Source organism: Coenobita brevimanus, chromosome 87, assembly GCF_032717465.1.
Source record: "Coenobita brevimanus isolate Jiangsu-jjx chromosome 87, ASM3271746v2, whole genome shotgun sequence".
Lineage (NCBI taxonomy): Eukaryota > Metazoa > Arthropoda > Malacostraca > Decapoda > Coenobitidae > Coenobita > Coenobita brevimanus.
This window is the reverse complement of record NC_137040.1, coordinates 27,731,458-27,747,197: the sequence shown is the minus strand read 5'-3', so window position 1 is coordinate 27,747,197 and position 15,740 is coordinate 27,731,458. Positions and strand designations below refer to the sequence as shown.

Below are 15,740 nucleotides of genomic sequence, written 5' to 3'. Positions count from 1 at the left end.
ACAGTACTCTAGAAACTTCTACATTTTCACAGTTCTGGTGTATTCCAGAGAGAGAGAGAGCACGGTTACAACAGTTACCAACTCTGAGACATCCAAAACATGCCAGAGTTTTCTTACATTACATAACACTGTAAATTAATTAACATACAAACTTAAATTAAATTACATAATTTAACAAGCAATCACATAAATAAGACATTGTACAGAAAAAAAACACAAAAATGTATGCATTCATTACAAAACAACTATGCTCACAAACAGCAGGCAAACTGGCCACTCTGACTCATACCAGACTACTGTAAACATCGGGAATCAGTGAGAAACTTCTAGACTACCTGACTACAAAATCCTGCTTCTTAACATTATTAATAACAACAGCATTCCATAGGCTCTGCCAACAAATAAGAATCACATACTTCCAATAAGGTGTCATATCGAAAGCTGGAAGGGGGTAGTTGGCAGGGGTCATCGGGAGGAAGCGAATTTTTGCTAAAATATATGCCATCACATTGCTGTCCACACCGACATGCGTGCATGAACCTTGCCTTACTCGAGAAAGGCAAGGACAGGGGATGAAGTGTATTAAATTCTGAAGTAATAATAGTCGAAATCAGAAGAATTCCTACCCTTACAAAACCTGGGAAATTCACCCAAGACCCAACACCAGTGTCTGACTCTGAACCATCTGTATATACAAGGACGATTTCTCTGTGAACTGACTAATGTGTCAAAACAGCTGATGGACAGCCAGTGAAAAGGCAGAAGACTTCGTAACCTCGGAATCCTTGCACACCTGCACCTCAGGAAGGCACCATGGAGGGATTTTTTGGAGCTGAACTGGGTAGACACACTGCAGAGAAACCTGAATCTCACTTAATCGGCCTGACCGTGTATGCCAAGGAATGTGGAGTGCGAGGATGAGAAACAATAAGTGTGTGACTTTGAACCGCCTTTATATACAGGGAGGGGTGCCTCTGTAAGTGGATGAATGTTCCAAAAATAGCTGATGACTGATGAAGCGTCACAGAAGAGAGAGAGGATTTAGTATCCTAAAAATCCCTGCACACCTGCACCTCGGCAAGGTACCATGGTACACTTCTTGGTTGCCGAGCGAGGCAGACAGGCTATGCAGAGGGACCTAAATCCCCCACAATCTGCCTGACCCTGTACCCAAAGGAATGTGGAGTGCGAGGATGAGAAACATGATACTGAAAAAATGACTGCCATGATACACAAACAACAATAAATGACTCTGGAATACATCTTATGCAACTCCACCAATGAATGATTAGCAACTTGTGCTATAGATAAAAGGAAGGAACACCACCTTCCACAAGCCAAGAATTCGGTAGGATCTGAAAGCACCAGTGGCAAGACACAAAACTGCGTGATGCAAAGGACTGCGAACACTAAGCTGTGGTATACAGAGGAGGAGTAGACCTCACATCCACAGGCAAGCTTCGATCCAACTAAGGCTTGATGTAAATGAAGGAGTGTACTCTAATCAGCACCCCACGAGGAGTGGGGTGCTGATCAGTCCTTGTATATACAGAGACAGCGACCTATCTTCAACAAATTCATTGTTTGTATACATGAGACTCGGAGAAGTTTCGAATGTAAAACTGAAGTAACCTGAGAGTCAAATGTTAAGCCTAGAAACTTAGTCTTCTCCATGCACTGTAGCAGGCGCCAGCCCCTTTAATCTATAAAACTGGATTGCAACACTCAGGCTTGAAGAAAAACGGAAAACTCTCTAGTCTGCCCAGCTGGCGACCCTTTCCAGCACCAGCTGAATCTTTCTTTCAATTGCACACATCTGGGAAACAGCAAACCATATCACTAGGTCATCCACATAAAAGGAAGAAGACACCCTCTGTGGCAGGGAATCAAGTATGCCAGTGATAGCAACAGCAAGTAAAGGAATGCTTAGCACACTCCTCTGTGGAACACCCTCTGCCTCAACTTGTAGGACAGAGTGAGGAGAGCACACGGACCTGAAACCTGCGGTTCAACAATGGCTGGTGGCCATGCAGACCCAAACTGTGAAATTCAGAATACCATGGCACCATGCCGTATCATATGCCTTTTCCAGGTCAAGGAACAAAGCTGTTAGATGCCGTCCAGATGCAAAAGACCACAGACTGCTGACTCATGTCCGATGAGCTAGTCCAATGTACATCTCATCCAGTGAAGCACTCTTTGTGACTGAGAGAATAAACGTCTTCTTTAGTTAACCTCACTCTAACCATCTTCTCAAACAGTCAGCATACACAAGATGTCAAACAAATGGCACAATAGTTAGACTCATTAAAATAGTTTTTCAGTGGCTTAGGAAATGGAAGAACCATTCGCATCCCCCAATTAGTGGATACTCTATCTTTATCCCTTTTCCATTTATAAATTATTAATAAAAATACAGACTCATACGGCAAATGGTGAAATTTCATAAGGAATGTCACTAGGTCCAGGGGAAGAGTCATTACGCTTCTGGAGAGCAGCCTTGAGTTCACAGACGGCAAAGAAAACATAAAAGGTTACCATTCAGTATACAGGAATAAAATACCTAACCTTTCCTGTCGACGCTGGAATAAGCTAAATGGCTTGGAGGGATCTGAACAAAAGACATTGTAAAAATGCGCTGCCAAGGCAGAAGCTCCTTCAGAGGAGTTGGGTAAAGAAAATCCCTGAATTTTAAGCACCGAGGGAGGAGAAGGTGACTACTTACGCATTATTTTTATCACCTTCTTCCAGACCAATGGTATAGGAGTGGATAAGGTGGCTGAGGGGACATAGGTTCTCCACAAGGTTTGACATGAGTTCCTTAGAATCCACTGATAACGGGCACGAACTTTCTTAAACTGAATGTAAAAGAAGACATCTTCATTCTTCCTAAAGTTCCAACAAGGAGCTTTATGGACACACCTACCTAAAGCACGTGCCTCAGCCAACAAGACACAGGTCACCTACAGAATTTTTCAGACTTTCGTGGAATAGAAAAAAGGTCAGCCTGATATACAGTAGTTGTGAAATACTGTTCTGTATCATCAGCCCTTCGAAAGTTGGGGACACTACAGTCGAGAATACAGTGATCCGCAAACTTTTCCCAATCAGTTGTACCCAAAGACCAGCGAGGGACACGCTTCGCCGACACAGAGCTGAATGCTTTAACCACAGTAGGGCGATGATCAATACCATTCGAGTCAGACAAAATCTCACATGAAAAGTTCAGTGAAGAATCATGGGATACCAGTGTAAGATCAATAACAGGTAGAGTACCAGTTTATACATGAAATGTATCAAGTCTTCCGTGTAAGTCTTCCGTGCTCAGAGGAACCAGGTCCAAACCCTCAGCCAGTGATGCCAAATCATCACAGGTGTTGCATATATTTTTACCCCACAACGCATGATGCCCATTCACGTCATCTAGAAGAGCAAATGGCCTAGGAAGCTGACAAATAAGGTCGTCAGGGCTCAGTGGGACGTGGAAGGGGGGGGGTAAATAAAGAGAACAGTACATGTCACTCCTCCCCAGGTGTAATTGACCAGCCACACCATGAAGGAGAGACCAGACAGAAAAATACGTAAATGGAACATCAGCACGACAGAGGAGAGCACAGCCACCTCGAGACCCACAGTCCAAGAGACCTGATAAGTGAATGACCGTATATTCTCGTTGAGCAGGAAAAGTCTTGCCTTCCATGATAGTTTCCTGAGGGCAAACACAGAAGGTGAAACTTAGACACAAGCAGTTGAAATTCCTCCCAATTTGCCCATACACCTCAACAGTCCTACTGCAGAACTATTACTGGACGAGACATGGCTGGTTATCTACACACAAAAGATAACACAATTTTGCTGCTGCTTCTGAAGAATATTATGAAAAGTGAGTTACATACACTGCCGCTACACTTAACCCTCCAAAACCCTGAGTTGCTGCACGTGGGATTTTATGGGGAAGTTCTTAGTGTAAAACCATTCGTCTATCAGGTCATAGTCTCAAAGATCACAGGACCCAACCCGGGGTTCCTTCCATATTTATGTTTTGAAAATGCGCCAAACCTTCACACTAGGGTGATAATGGTTTCTAGTGGGCTAAACTTAAAAGAGAATTCTCATTCTGAAGTCTGTTTAAACTTTTAGTGAATTGAAAAACAAAAGCATTCAGGGGTCAAATGCCAATCACTGGCAAAATATCTTGGCAAAGGTACAAGCTACCTCCAAACCTAATTTTAACCTGCCGCGTGCTGGACACCTCAGACATAAAATGGCACACCAGTGCTGGCCAATTTTCGTTTTTTTTTTTTTTTTAGGCTAAAACGATAGATTTTGATGTGGAAAAACTAATATGACCATTAAAAGACTCACCAGAGGCTACAAGTCCATTTTCTGAAAGTACCCGGTCCACCCCTCAGGTGTGGTTTCCCAGAAGCCTGCAGCGAAGGTGAGAGAAAACCTCGTTTTCTGTGAAGGTAAACTCAGATATTCTGGCCAACATTACTCTGGGAAGGTCTAGGAATGTTTTTTTTTTACACTTTTCAGTTCATTTCATACGCATTTTTTTTTTCACGTGATTTCATACAGATAACACTTTTTTCCCATATAAATCACTTAGTATTGCAACACCTGTCACCTGCCACGTATCTCTTTCACTGTGCATCCTTCGTCTTACATTTATGGTAACTTACGTACAACTTTACTTCACTATGTAATGCACTTACACTTATGGTAAATTATTTACAATATGCCTTCAATATACACAGGCACTGTAAGAGTATTTCTGAGTGTCTCACTGTGAATACATTGTCTTACACTTACGATACCAACATTACTTCACTACATACAGTCCCTACACTTATGAGTCTTTCACTGTCTTACTCAATAGTTTTTAAGAGTGTGGTACTCCTCAAAGCAAGGGTAGATGCACAGACCATGGTTGCATTGTGCACATAGGTACCTAGAGTCCTTCTGCTGAGTACGCGGCCTTGCAGTGCTATTTGCGCACATATGACACCTTCGCTGAGGATTCTGACGAGTCTCAGTGGGAGGGATGATCGTGGGGAAGTGGTGACCAGTGAGGCAGATAGGTGTTGCAGCGGTGTGGCGGTGGCAAGCGGCAGTCCTTTCCTCTGAGTATTCCCCCAGTAATTCCCGCACCAGCTCACGAATATAGCCCTCAAAGGTCTCCTTTACACCGTTTACCTGAGCGTGGATCAGGTGAGCATTTAGGACTCTGATGTCGAGGAGGTGGAAGAATAGTTTCTTGTACCACTTCATCGTAGGCCTGGCACAATCCACACTGGAATTCACTGCATCTGACTGATCTACCTGTTGCATATTCACATTATAGGCCAGGAGAGGTTCTGGTTTCCAGACGTGGTGCCGCCCTTCTGTCCTGTAGTCGATGCTGTCGGTGCGGTGTACAAGTGGCCTGTGTACAGACGAGAGGAGGGGGACTTCTCTGTTGTGGTACCAGCTGTTGGAAGGATGTTGTTGGCCTTGTAAAATACAACTTCGTTCCTTTGCAGCTTCCTCCCCACCTTCACCATGTGCTTGTGGCTCTTTTTCACAGTGCCACACAGATCTGTCTCCTGAAAGTGAAGGTACCTGGCCAGAAGGTGGCTTGTGTACCAGTTGTCCAGGTACAGGACGTGCCCACGATGAAGGTACTCATCAATCATCGTCTTCACTACAGCCCCAGACAGTCCCAAGGTTCGATCATCGACAATGTCCGTCTGAACACCTGTGTACAAGGTTATGTCCTGCACATACCCAGTCGTACAGTCGCACATCACTAAGATTTTGAAACCAAACCTGTGCCTTTTGTTGGGGATAAATTGCCTGAAGGCAATATTACCTCTCCATAGCACAAGACTGTCATTTATGATGAGGTCTCTGTGTGGAGAAAAGGAGGTACGAAATTTCTCACGTAGGTGATCGAGAACCACAAGTATCCTCCTCATCCTGTCTGTGTTGTTTGCATTTGCAGGGTCAAGTTGGTCAAAGAAATGCTGTCGGCTCAGGATGTATTGGAACCAATTCCTCCCCATTACTTTCCTAAAGATTGATGTTTCCATTAGTGGATCTACAGTTCAGTAGGATGGGAGCTGGTTCTTTTTCAAAATCCTCATCAAAAGTACAAGGCCTAGGAACACATACATCTCGTTTAGGCTCACGTCCACCTCAAACAACCGGCTGTGGCGTCTGTGTTGCCCCTGCAGACTCAAAGGCAGCAAAGGCGTTTGTAAGGGCTACAGTTCTCAATACAAAGTCCACAGTAAAGAAATTTCTAAAGAAATCCAGCCTACTTGAAGCTGGGGTTAGTTCAGGTACAGTACACCCAGCAACATGCTCATATGTGAACGGGTGTTTTTCTGGAACAAAGTCACTCCCATTCTCCCACTCCCACATCAGTTCCTCCTCACCAGGATCATCACCTCCCTCATCCAAGGGCCGTGGGGAAGCATGGGGAAGTGTGGGGAAGGAGGGAAAAGTCTCACTGGAGGTGCAGGGAAGTGTGGGGGATAGGGGAACACTTTCCCTCGATGTGCTGGGAAATGGAGCAAAAGGAAGAACACTTTCACGAGATGTGCTGGGTGTAGAGAATTGGGGAACACTTTTTGTGGATGTGCTGGGTGCGGGGAATGGAGGAACACTTTGTCCTGAGGTTCTAGGGTGGGCTGGATCATGTGGGTGTGAGGGATAACGGGGGCGAGATGACTCACCCACGTCCCCGGCCAGTGGAATATTCCCAAATCTCCCTCTCTTCCTCCTAACACTTCCAAACCCACATGGGGAAATCCTCAGCTTCCCCAGCCACCCAGGAATACTAGAAGCCTCACCTTCCTCATCTGAATCCTCCTCCTCATCACGTAGGGCTAGACCCTCATCCCTCGGGTACTAGCATACCCCGCATACCTGGATTTCCTTGGTGTGGGTATTTCCTCCTCACTAGTACTTTCCTCTTCCAGTTGCACATAATCCTTATCTTGCTCGTCGTTGTCAACGTTGCTTTCGCCAGTGTAGGGCACCCTCAGGAGCTCCTGAATCTTGTCGTCTGAGAGACCGCAGCGAGACATGACTGAATAGTATGAGTGGTACAAGCAGAATGAGGCTGAGCGAGGGCTATGACTCAGCACATGGGTGTATAGGCCTGAGCACCTGAGGCAAGGTCGTGGAAGAGTTGACATACATCCTCACCAATTTTTAAATGCCTAGTTTGAAAATTGTGCTCTCCATGATTTTTTGAAAAAAAATGATGTTTTAAAACGGCACTGGCACTTAGCGTGCAGTTACGTAACGCCGTTTTAAAATGGCACTGGCACGGAGCGTGTTAACAATATATCTTTATCCATTGCTGACATATTGGACAAAATGCAATTTGATGTAATGGTTGGTATTCGATCATCTTTGTTCAAGTCCTCACCAAAAGTTAATCACTTCTGTCATTTTGCCATGGTGGATATTCCACAACTCTTTGAGATATTTCGGGAACACACACACACACACACACACACACACACACACACACACACACACACACACAATATATCACCTCACCTTGTTAAAAGTGGACAATAAAAATCATTACTTGTCTGTAGCATCCCAGCTGTGTTTATGGGTCTGGTAACAGTGTGTGCTATAAAGAAGTATGAATATCAAACTCCAATGCCAGAATTATGTTAAATAACCAGCAGGTAAAGAGAAAATCATATTGAAACACGGATATATAACTGACCTATGTATTTTGTTATTTATCTCTCAACACTGCCTATTGAATAAGTTACTTTCATTACAATAGCCTCGTTAGTCCATCTGAATCGGCAGTTGATTTCCCTCCAGTGAGCTTTCCATATGATACGTTAGGCAATTTTTTCATATATAAGATCTCCTCTATCTGGAATCGTCTACCAGCACAGGTAGTTGAGACTTCGTCAACAGAGCAGTTCAGAGTTATGCCAGACCTCACTTTGTGGTAGAGTGAATATTTCCTCCAATTTCCTAGCCTACCCTTTTCCCCCCGTGTTAGCTGAACTTCCTTTTCCGTGCCCCTGTGGCGGGGGGGACACAATCTGGCAGCATTATGGGGTGGTACTACTACTCTGCGGCCAGGTTGGTTTAGGAAGAATTCTGCCACCGTATTCCCTGCCTGTTGTAAAAAGAGACTTCAGGGGGCGGGGTGAGGGGACTAGGGACCCTCTTCTCTGTTATTTTAGTTCCTAATAAGAGACAGGCCATAGAAAGGGGTGGGGGACTGAGTTAACCCCCGTACCCTGAAGATTGGATCTATGAATGTGCGTGTGTGAATCTTGAGCTTGTAATATGTTAATCTTGAGATTTGGTTCTAGTTATTATGTACTCGAAGGTAGAAGTTAAAGATGGATACAAGAAGTTGATTGTAGTTTATTATCTTTAAGGAAAAGTTTAAATTGACCAGTGTATGTATTACACAGGAACGTAATTTAATAGCGAAGTCTCGTTGGACTCCTCTTCTCTCTTCCTCTCTCCACAACCTTTCGGTTCCATGGCTAGCCCCTTTCTGACTCTCTAATTCTTCCAATCTTCCCTAGGAGGGCTAGTGTCACGTATGCAAGACGCATGTGAATGTTCGAGAAGCCCGTGTGTCTGTGTGTATGTAGCGTTTCCGGTGACATAGTGTTCGTTTGGCATTCCGTACAGAAATGTGGACACATTTCCTTTCATCGACTCTCGCTGAGACATTTCCTATTCCCACACCTTGGCTGATGTTCCTATCTATTACACTGTCCTCTATCTATCTATCTATCTATCATGCTATGAGTTGTAGTATTATTATTATTATATGGAGTCCTGACATCGCTCGGTCATGCCAGCTAGCGATCCTCCGACAGCAATTACCATTGGCATACGCTAATCTATTAATACATAACATTGATTATAAATATCCATAGATATAATATTCATGTTAATATTGCAATGATTCAGTAATATTTTAGAAACATAATACATTTTAAACAAGTTGTATACATAATTGAACAAATGTATTATAGTTAAAATGATTATAGAATATTGTATGACATATTGTAAAATGTTTATGTATAACAGTCATATGCATATATGCAAAAAATAGTTCAGTGTTAAGATTATAGTAAGAGCTATTAATATTTTATATAATGATACTGGTATACTTCTAAATCATGTGTCTTTCCATTTTTTTTTTTTTATAAAATTAATAATATATACAAAATATGTACACTTCATTCAGGGGGGTTAACTCGAATGCTTACTCTACCCCCACTAAATTCTGACTCCAAGTTTGCAATTCTTGCATGCATTCTGTTCATTGCAAACAGCACTACTGCAAATACAATATAGAAGATTTTAAAGACAGTAGGTGCTGGGCCATACACATAATATGGGTTTAATACTCAAACTCAAATCTTCCCAGGGCTTCATTGTTTCATTGATTAGTTGCATAGTTTCAAACTTAGGTGAAGTCAACTCATGTTTAAGTCCATATTAGGTAGAGGGTGGAAGTATTTGTGTGTATGATTGAGGATGGCGTAGTGATTGATGGTGGATAAAGAGGACATGGGTGGTGTAAGTACTGCACAGTAGTCTGGTGCTATGTATAATCCTGATGCTGAAGTATGAGATGGTGGTATATCTGGACAGACTATGTAAACTGATGTGTTATGAGGGAAATAAAAAAACTGTGAGTGTCCAATGCGTTGATGGTGTACAAGTTTATCTGGAGCAAAAGTGAAGTTGCAGTGATTATGAATGTCGTGATTTCTTATGATAGCCTATTCAAAATAGACTGTTCCAGTAGGCTGAAACGTGAAGTTGTACGCAGGACAAACGTGAACAGCATGTAGGGATGTACGACACTTTCGTTCAATCGTTGATTCACTGGCGAGAGTGACAGTGTTCCGTTTCTTGAAGACCATCATGAGTTCGGTGTCTGTGTTGATGTTGATGATGACCAAAGTGTTATTAGTTTTAGAAGGGAAGGGGTGTATTTGATATAGTGTGAACAGGTCGTCAGGTATGAATGGTACATGAACTACTACTGATGTTGGTGTTAGTGTTGCTTCTAAATATGGATAATATAGCATGAAATCTCCACCACGAAACAAAGGCTTCAAACTATGTTTATGTATGCCTTGGATAATTATCTGACGTAGCTCATGAACTGGAAGTACCTTAGGTCAATTGTGATCCTACCATTACCAGCATTTGCAATTCCTTGCAATAGTGCTCTGTAACGAACTCTAGTGTTATCTAGCTGGAGTATAATTGTGTCAGTGTGTTCCGTGATAATGGAGAAGTGATGGAAGAGTGTTATGTTCCCTTCCATGGCATTTATTTTGTCTACACTCTGATAAGCTATGTTTGCTGCCTTTTGTAGATTTTTTTACGATTGTCTTCCTTGCTGAGTTTTGTACGGCGACGAATTTGTTTTGATATGTTAGTACCTGAGCGGTTTTAATACTTGTGTTGTTTATTTCTTGAAGGTCTTCCTCTGTAGCCAATCCAAAGATGCTCCCAAGAATTGAACCACCCAGGTCAAACAATCCTTACTTTTGGTGAGTACGTGTGATGTTGTTCGTGTCGCTGAATACCTCAGTTCCATGAGATGGGAGATCTTGGATCATGATGAGCATAGTTGACTTCGCCTGTTCTATCTTCCATTTCGCTAACTTCACTATTTCATCCACTTCCTTTGTGTTATGTGTTTGTGAAACATAGTCTCCTATCATGAAGTCCAGGGTCCTCATGGGTTTGGCGATGTTCTCTAAATAAGTAGGTAATTCGTATGAATAATCCAAACTGATTCCAGCACTCATGACATCTTTTACGATTGACGTCGTGACCGTTGGAGCTATGAGGCATCCTTGCTGTACTATGTGTTGTGGGTCTAAGCGAGCATATCCTCTTGCCATGTAGAGGAGAATCCATTGTGTAAGTCCCTTCGTCGTTACCTACAAAAAAAAAATCTATTAATTTTCTAATATAATCATGCTGTGGTCGATGATAGTGATGATGTGCGTTACGGTTGACTAACGGAGAACAGTAACTTGCTTGTTATTTCATTTATAGAAGGAGTTTAAATTGATATTTAAATCATGTAAATGATGTACTGTAGATTATTTTGGAACAGTTGCACCTGTTTGATTGTTTGGTATATGGCAACCCTCCTCAGGTAATGTGGGGTCTGTGGGACCCTACGCTATTTTTCTTAGTGTTTTTCATATATTACTATAAGGTCTTGGGATCTGGTTTTCCCTCTACCTTCCTGACTAGTAGACTAGTTTAGGGAGGTGATGGGGTCAGTTCGGGATCTGGCTCTGTTTTCGCGATAAAGGGCCTTTGGGGTCCAGTGGACCCCACTTTACCTAACCTGTGATTATTTTCCCATATATATATATATATATATATATATATATATATATATATATATATATATATCTTCCATACAATTTTTTTCTTTTTTTATGACGTGCTTCTCTTGCTGCTTACAGAAACATTGGCCATTACTGTACAGCATGCAATGATAGAACACTGGTGGAACATATCAGTGTTGGTATGGCAGCCACTAATTTCAGATGGTATAAAATTTGTCAATGTTTTTTCATTTAATTTTCCATAAAATAATTCGTCACATATATTTCCATACATTTTGCACTAAATTGAAGGAAAAGGCCTACAGAAGCTGTGTAAAAGCGATTGTTTCAATAAAGTTGTTGTAAGTATTCTTGACGATTTTTTAAAGATTGGGGTCTGACACACCCCACATTACCTAAGTAAGGATAAAATTATAGGTTTACCTGAGAAGGGTTAATTTATTTCTGTAATTATTGATGTTTTCTTGATTGGTTTCATGAGTTATGTTTGGTTGTTCTGTGGTATCCGAGGCTCCATAATTATTGGATAGTTCCCTTGAAACTCGTTTTAAATGGTCAATATGAACTTGTTTCTCTTCGCTACTTGACAGTGACCTAATTATAACTTTGTTTGCTTTTTTGTTAGATACCCTGTATAAGCCCTCAAATTTCGGGGATAATATATTGTCTCTCGTATGAATGATACCATAGACAATGTCTCCTAAGCTGATAGGCGATTCTTTTGCCTGTTTATTAAATGCCTCGTGTCATTTCTTCCTTGGACATCGTTAATTGTTTTTTCACTCTTTTATGTATGTCTTGGAATTCACGTAAACGGAGTTTAATCATCGTAGTTGTATATGGGCAGATTTTCACCTTCTAGAATTTCGTGTGATAGTTTTTTATCTGTCCCATAAATAATGAAATGTGGTGTGTCTCCTACAGATTTATTTTGTATAAGAAAAATAAACGGAGTTTAACCGCTTTAAGCGGTGTTGGGATGGTTTTGGCATACGAAGAGAATGGATAACTTGTGATTGGTGAAGAAGACAACTTTATTAAATGTGAGAGGTGTAACGCTAAGAAGACCACGAATAGGATGGATGGACAGTGTGAAGAGGGCGTTGGATTCGAGACGGCTGTCTGTTGACCAAGGAAGAGTGGCTGTGCGTGATAGAAATGAATGGAGACAAATTGTGAATGAATAAATGATGACACAGCCCTGGGGGGATATTCTCCTACATTTGGTCTGATCAGCTGATCAGTCCATTATGATGTGGCAGGGGTAAACCAGCTTTGCTATCGGGCCCTGCCGCGGATGTCGCTGATTGCACTGCACATTTGACCCTCGTACAGTGTTCTGCGGTGAGAATCTATCCCTTCTTCCTTTGGGGCTAAGATGCGAATGAATGTGTTTGTGTGGATGAGTAAATTGGGAGTGTGTTGTCCTGTCTCGGCTACCTCCCTTTCCTTGGGGGAAGCAGCCTAGGTATATGGTTGGATAGATAGTTTCGCAGGTGGGAGAGGTGGGTGGAGATAGCCTTCATCTCTACTCTATTTTCCTCTCATTATTTGAAAGACAACTAATACCTGGTAAATTCATTCATGGTACATCTGAGGTACCGGTCGTAATACCTTTTGATATACTACTACTCCTTAGAAGGACCTCCCCTCCTGTCTCTCTCTTTCTGTGTCTGTTTAAGAAACGTTTCTTACAATGTGTAATGCCAAGGATCTTACAGGCGAAAATCGGTGAAATCTGCCTAAACGTTGACTATATTTTGGAGGCATAACCGGTGAAGAGTTTTCTTTGAAGACTAAACTATGCATTTGTATTGCATAGTAAAAGCCTGTAAGAAGATTACTGAAAAACAAAACTGATGCTATGGAATCTTGCTTCAAATAGATATTATATTAGCATAGGTATTTTATTAGCAATGATGGATTTTACAGGAAGTGTTAACGGATCTTGTTCATGTGCCCGTAGGGCAGGTTTGTAATCAGACAGTTTTGTCAGTCTGAGCCAGGTAACCCTTGAAAACGTGACATATACTTCAAATGTAGCCCAAACGTGTTATTCATTGCAATTTATACCTGTATCTCCCTAGTAACAGTAGAGATACATGGGAATATATCAGACGGCACTACAAATCACATTAGTCCTATATAGGCCTATGTACGGAAGAGTGATAATTATCAAAAGTTTAAAACATGAAAATAATGCCTTAAATTAAAAGATTACCAAGAACTTTGAGGAGTGTTAGCATTTTCTTTTATACAGGTAGTGTGATATATGGTTCATGATTGAACCAAAGCTATGTGACTTATATGAGATAATCTGTTCCACAGAAGACTCCGTTCAGCGATTAAACACCAGTGTTTTGCATATTTTTGCTGAATGTAACTTGAAAATATATCAGCATTCATATTTTTAAAAAGTGCCATTTTATATTTTCACCCTGTAACAAAGTAGTAAGCATTCTTTTCAGATGCATTTTACAGTATCTAATACAGAATTTTGCATCATTAAAAGTATTGGCCACCATTTCATTGTACCAAGATGTCCTTTTTGCTTTTGCTAAATGTGCTAATTATTGTATTTGTTCGATTCCCATGCACCGTACCATTTTCCACAAGAAGTATATTTTACTTTGTTAGAGTTGTAGAATAGATTGTTAAATCGATTCTTAACATTTTGTATTGTCATTAAACGCTGTGTGTATAATTGGTGACTACGCATAAATTCAGTATGTCCAATGCATTAGAATACAGAAGCATATATACAAATGTCAAAACACTATTGGATAAGAGATTCTTACAAGGTTTACATTAAATTAGAACATTTACTACATTGCAACCTGACGAAGTCTATTTAAGTTCTTCCATGACTCACTACTGTAGCTTTCTGTTTTCAGGCTGGTCTGTATGAGCACTGGAAAAAGGAAACACTGGAAGCCGTTGCACGTGAAAGTCGAATGAAGAGGAGGGAAGAAATAAAACAACAGGGACAGGATGGAACAGAACACAGCCAAAGTAATTTCATGAGTCTGTCTACTATCCACATGCAGGGACCTCTGCTACTTCTCCTGGTGGGCATCACCCTGGGAAGTGTGGCCTTTGTAGTGGAGTGTAGAGAGTGGTGTCGGAGCCTCACCCTTCACCTACACCGAGACCTACAAAACCAGCATTAGACTGATTAGTTTTCCCTACGATTCTCACAGGCAGATTTTTTTCTTTTTTAATAAAACAGGCCCATAGCATAATTTAGTATTAGATCTCTTCAGCCTAAGGGCAACATTACTGTTGCATTCATACTATTAGTAATCTTTGGAGGAAACATGAATAATGTAGAAAAGGCGTCCAAGGGTACATGGCATATGGTATTAATATTGTATTTTCAGGGCTAAGAAAAAAAAAAATGTTCACAAATCCTTATACTCTTATGAGGTGTATGCGGAGGTGGCCTGCAGTCGTAATGGACCCAGGATCGAATCCCGGCTGGGGCAGGGAACAGTTTAAGGATTTGAATTCCATACAAACAGACTTTACTGATCTACCAGAAGACCCACCGACATGTAGAAATACCCTCGCTAATTCCAATACAGAAGTCCTGTCACTAGACATACCATGCCGAAGAAAGCGAGACCTACATGTAATACAAACTTATATAAAAAATTGTAACTTTAATTCTCACATTAGTCATTACACACATACATAACATTATGGATATACATATATAAACACATCGTATATAATGAAAAGATGTACACGCAACTGGACAGGTTATACACAAGTAACACAAATAATTTATACAATGCAACAAGAGGAAATAATGAATATATAAAAAGAATTAGAGATACTAATAATTATTTGGAGAGCTTTGTTTTATATTGTGCTTAAAAACATCACATGATGTAATACACTTTAAATCTTCTGTTAACTGGATCCAACATTTCACTACTCTAACCATTATACTCTGTTGTGCATGGGATGTTCTACATGATGGAAGCCTCAGATCATTAGGCCTTCTGCTGTCTGGACTCTGTGATATAAACTGAAAACCACTGTCAATTGGATATATGTGCAATGCTTTTTATACAAATATGAGTTTGGAGTGATAAAACGTCAAGTAATTTATGTAATTTTTTAAGTCCTTGAACAGAGGGTTTGTGTGGACAATAACGCTGGCTGTTGGTCAAAACACGTATCAATTTTTGTGTGTGTGATGAAAAGACTATCAAGGTTTGTTTTAAATGTTCCTCCCCATATAGCTGAGCAATATAACATGTGTGGATAAGCTAATGATAAGTAAATTTGTCTTAAACATTTAATGATAATGTTATTTCGAATATTATATATTACACCGGTTACTGAGCT

At 41.0% G+C, this 15,740-nt stretch overlaps 1 protein-coding gene across 1 annotated transcript in view; it reads left to right on the top strand.

Moving 5' to 3' along the window:
• The window catches only part of LOC145411042 (ionotropic receptor 93a-like), a 39,375-nt gene extending 24,821 nt beyond the window's left edge, over positions 1-14,554 (top strand). Inside the window, exon 6 of the mRNA XM_080281104.1 lies at positions 14,279-14,554. Within this exon, the coding sequence (XP_080137230.1) occupies positions 14,279-14,554 (276 nt within the window). The remainder of the gene's footprint in view (positions 1-14,278) is intronic.
• The last annotated feature ends 1,186 nt before the right edge of the window (positions 14,555-15,740 follow it).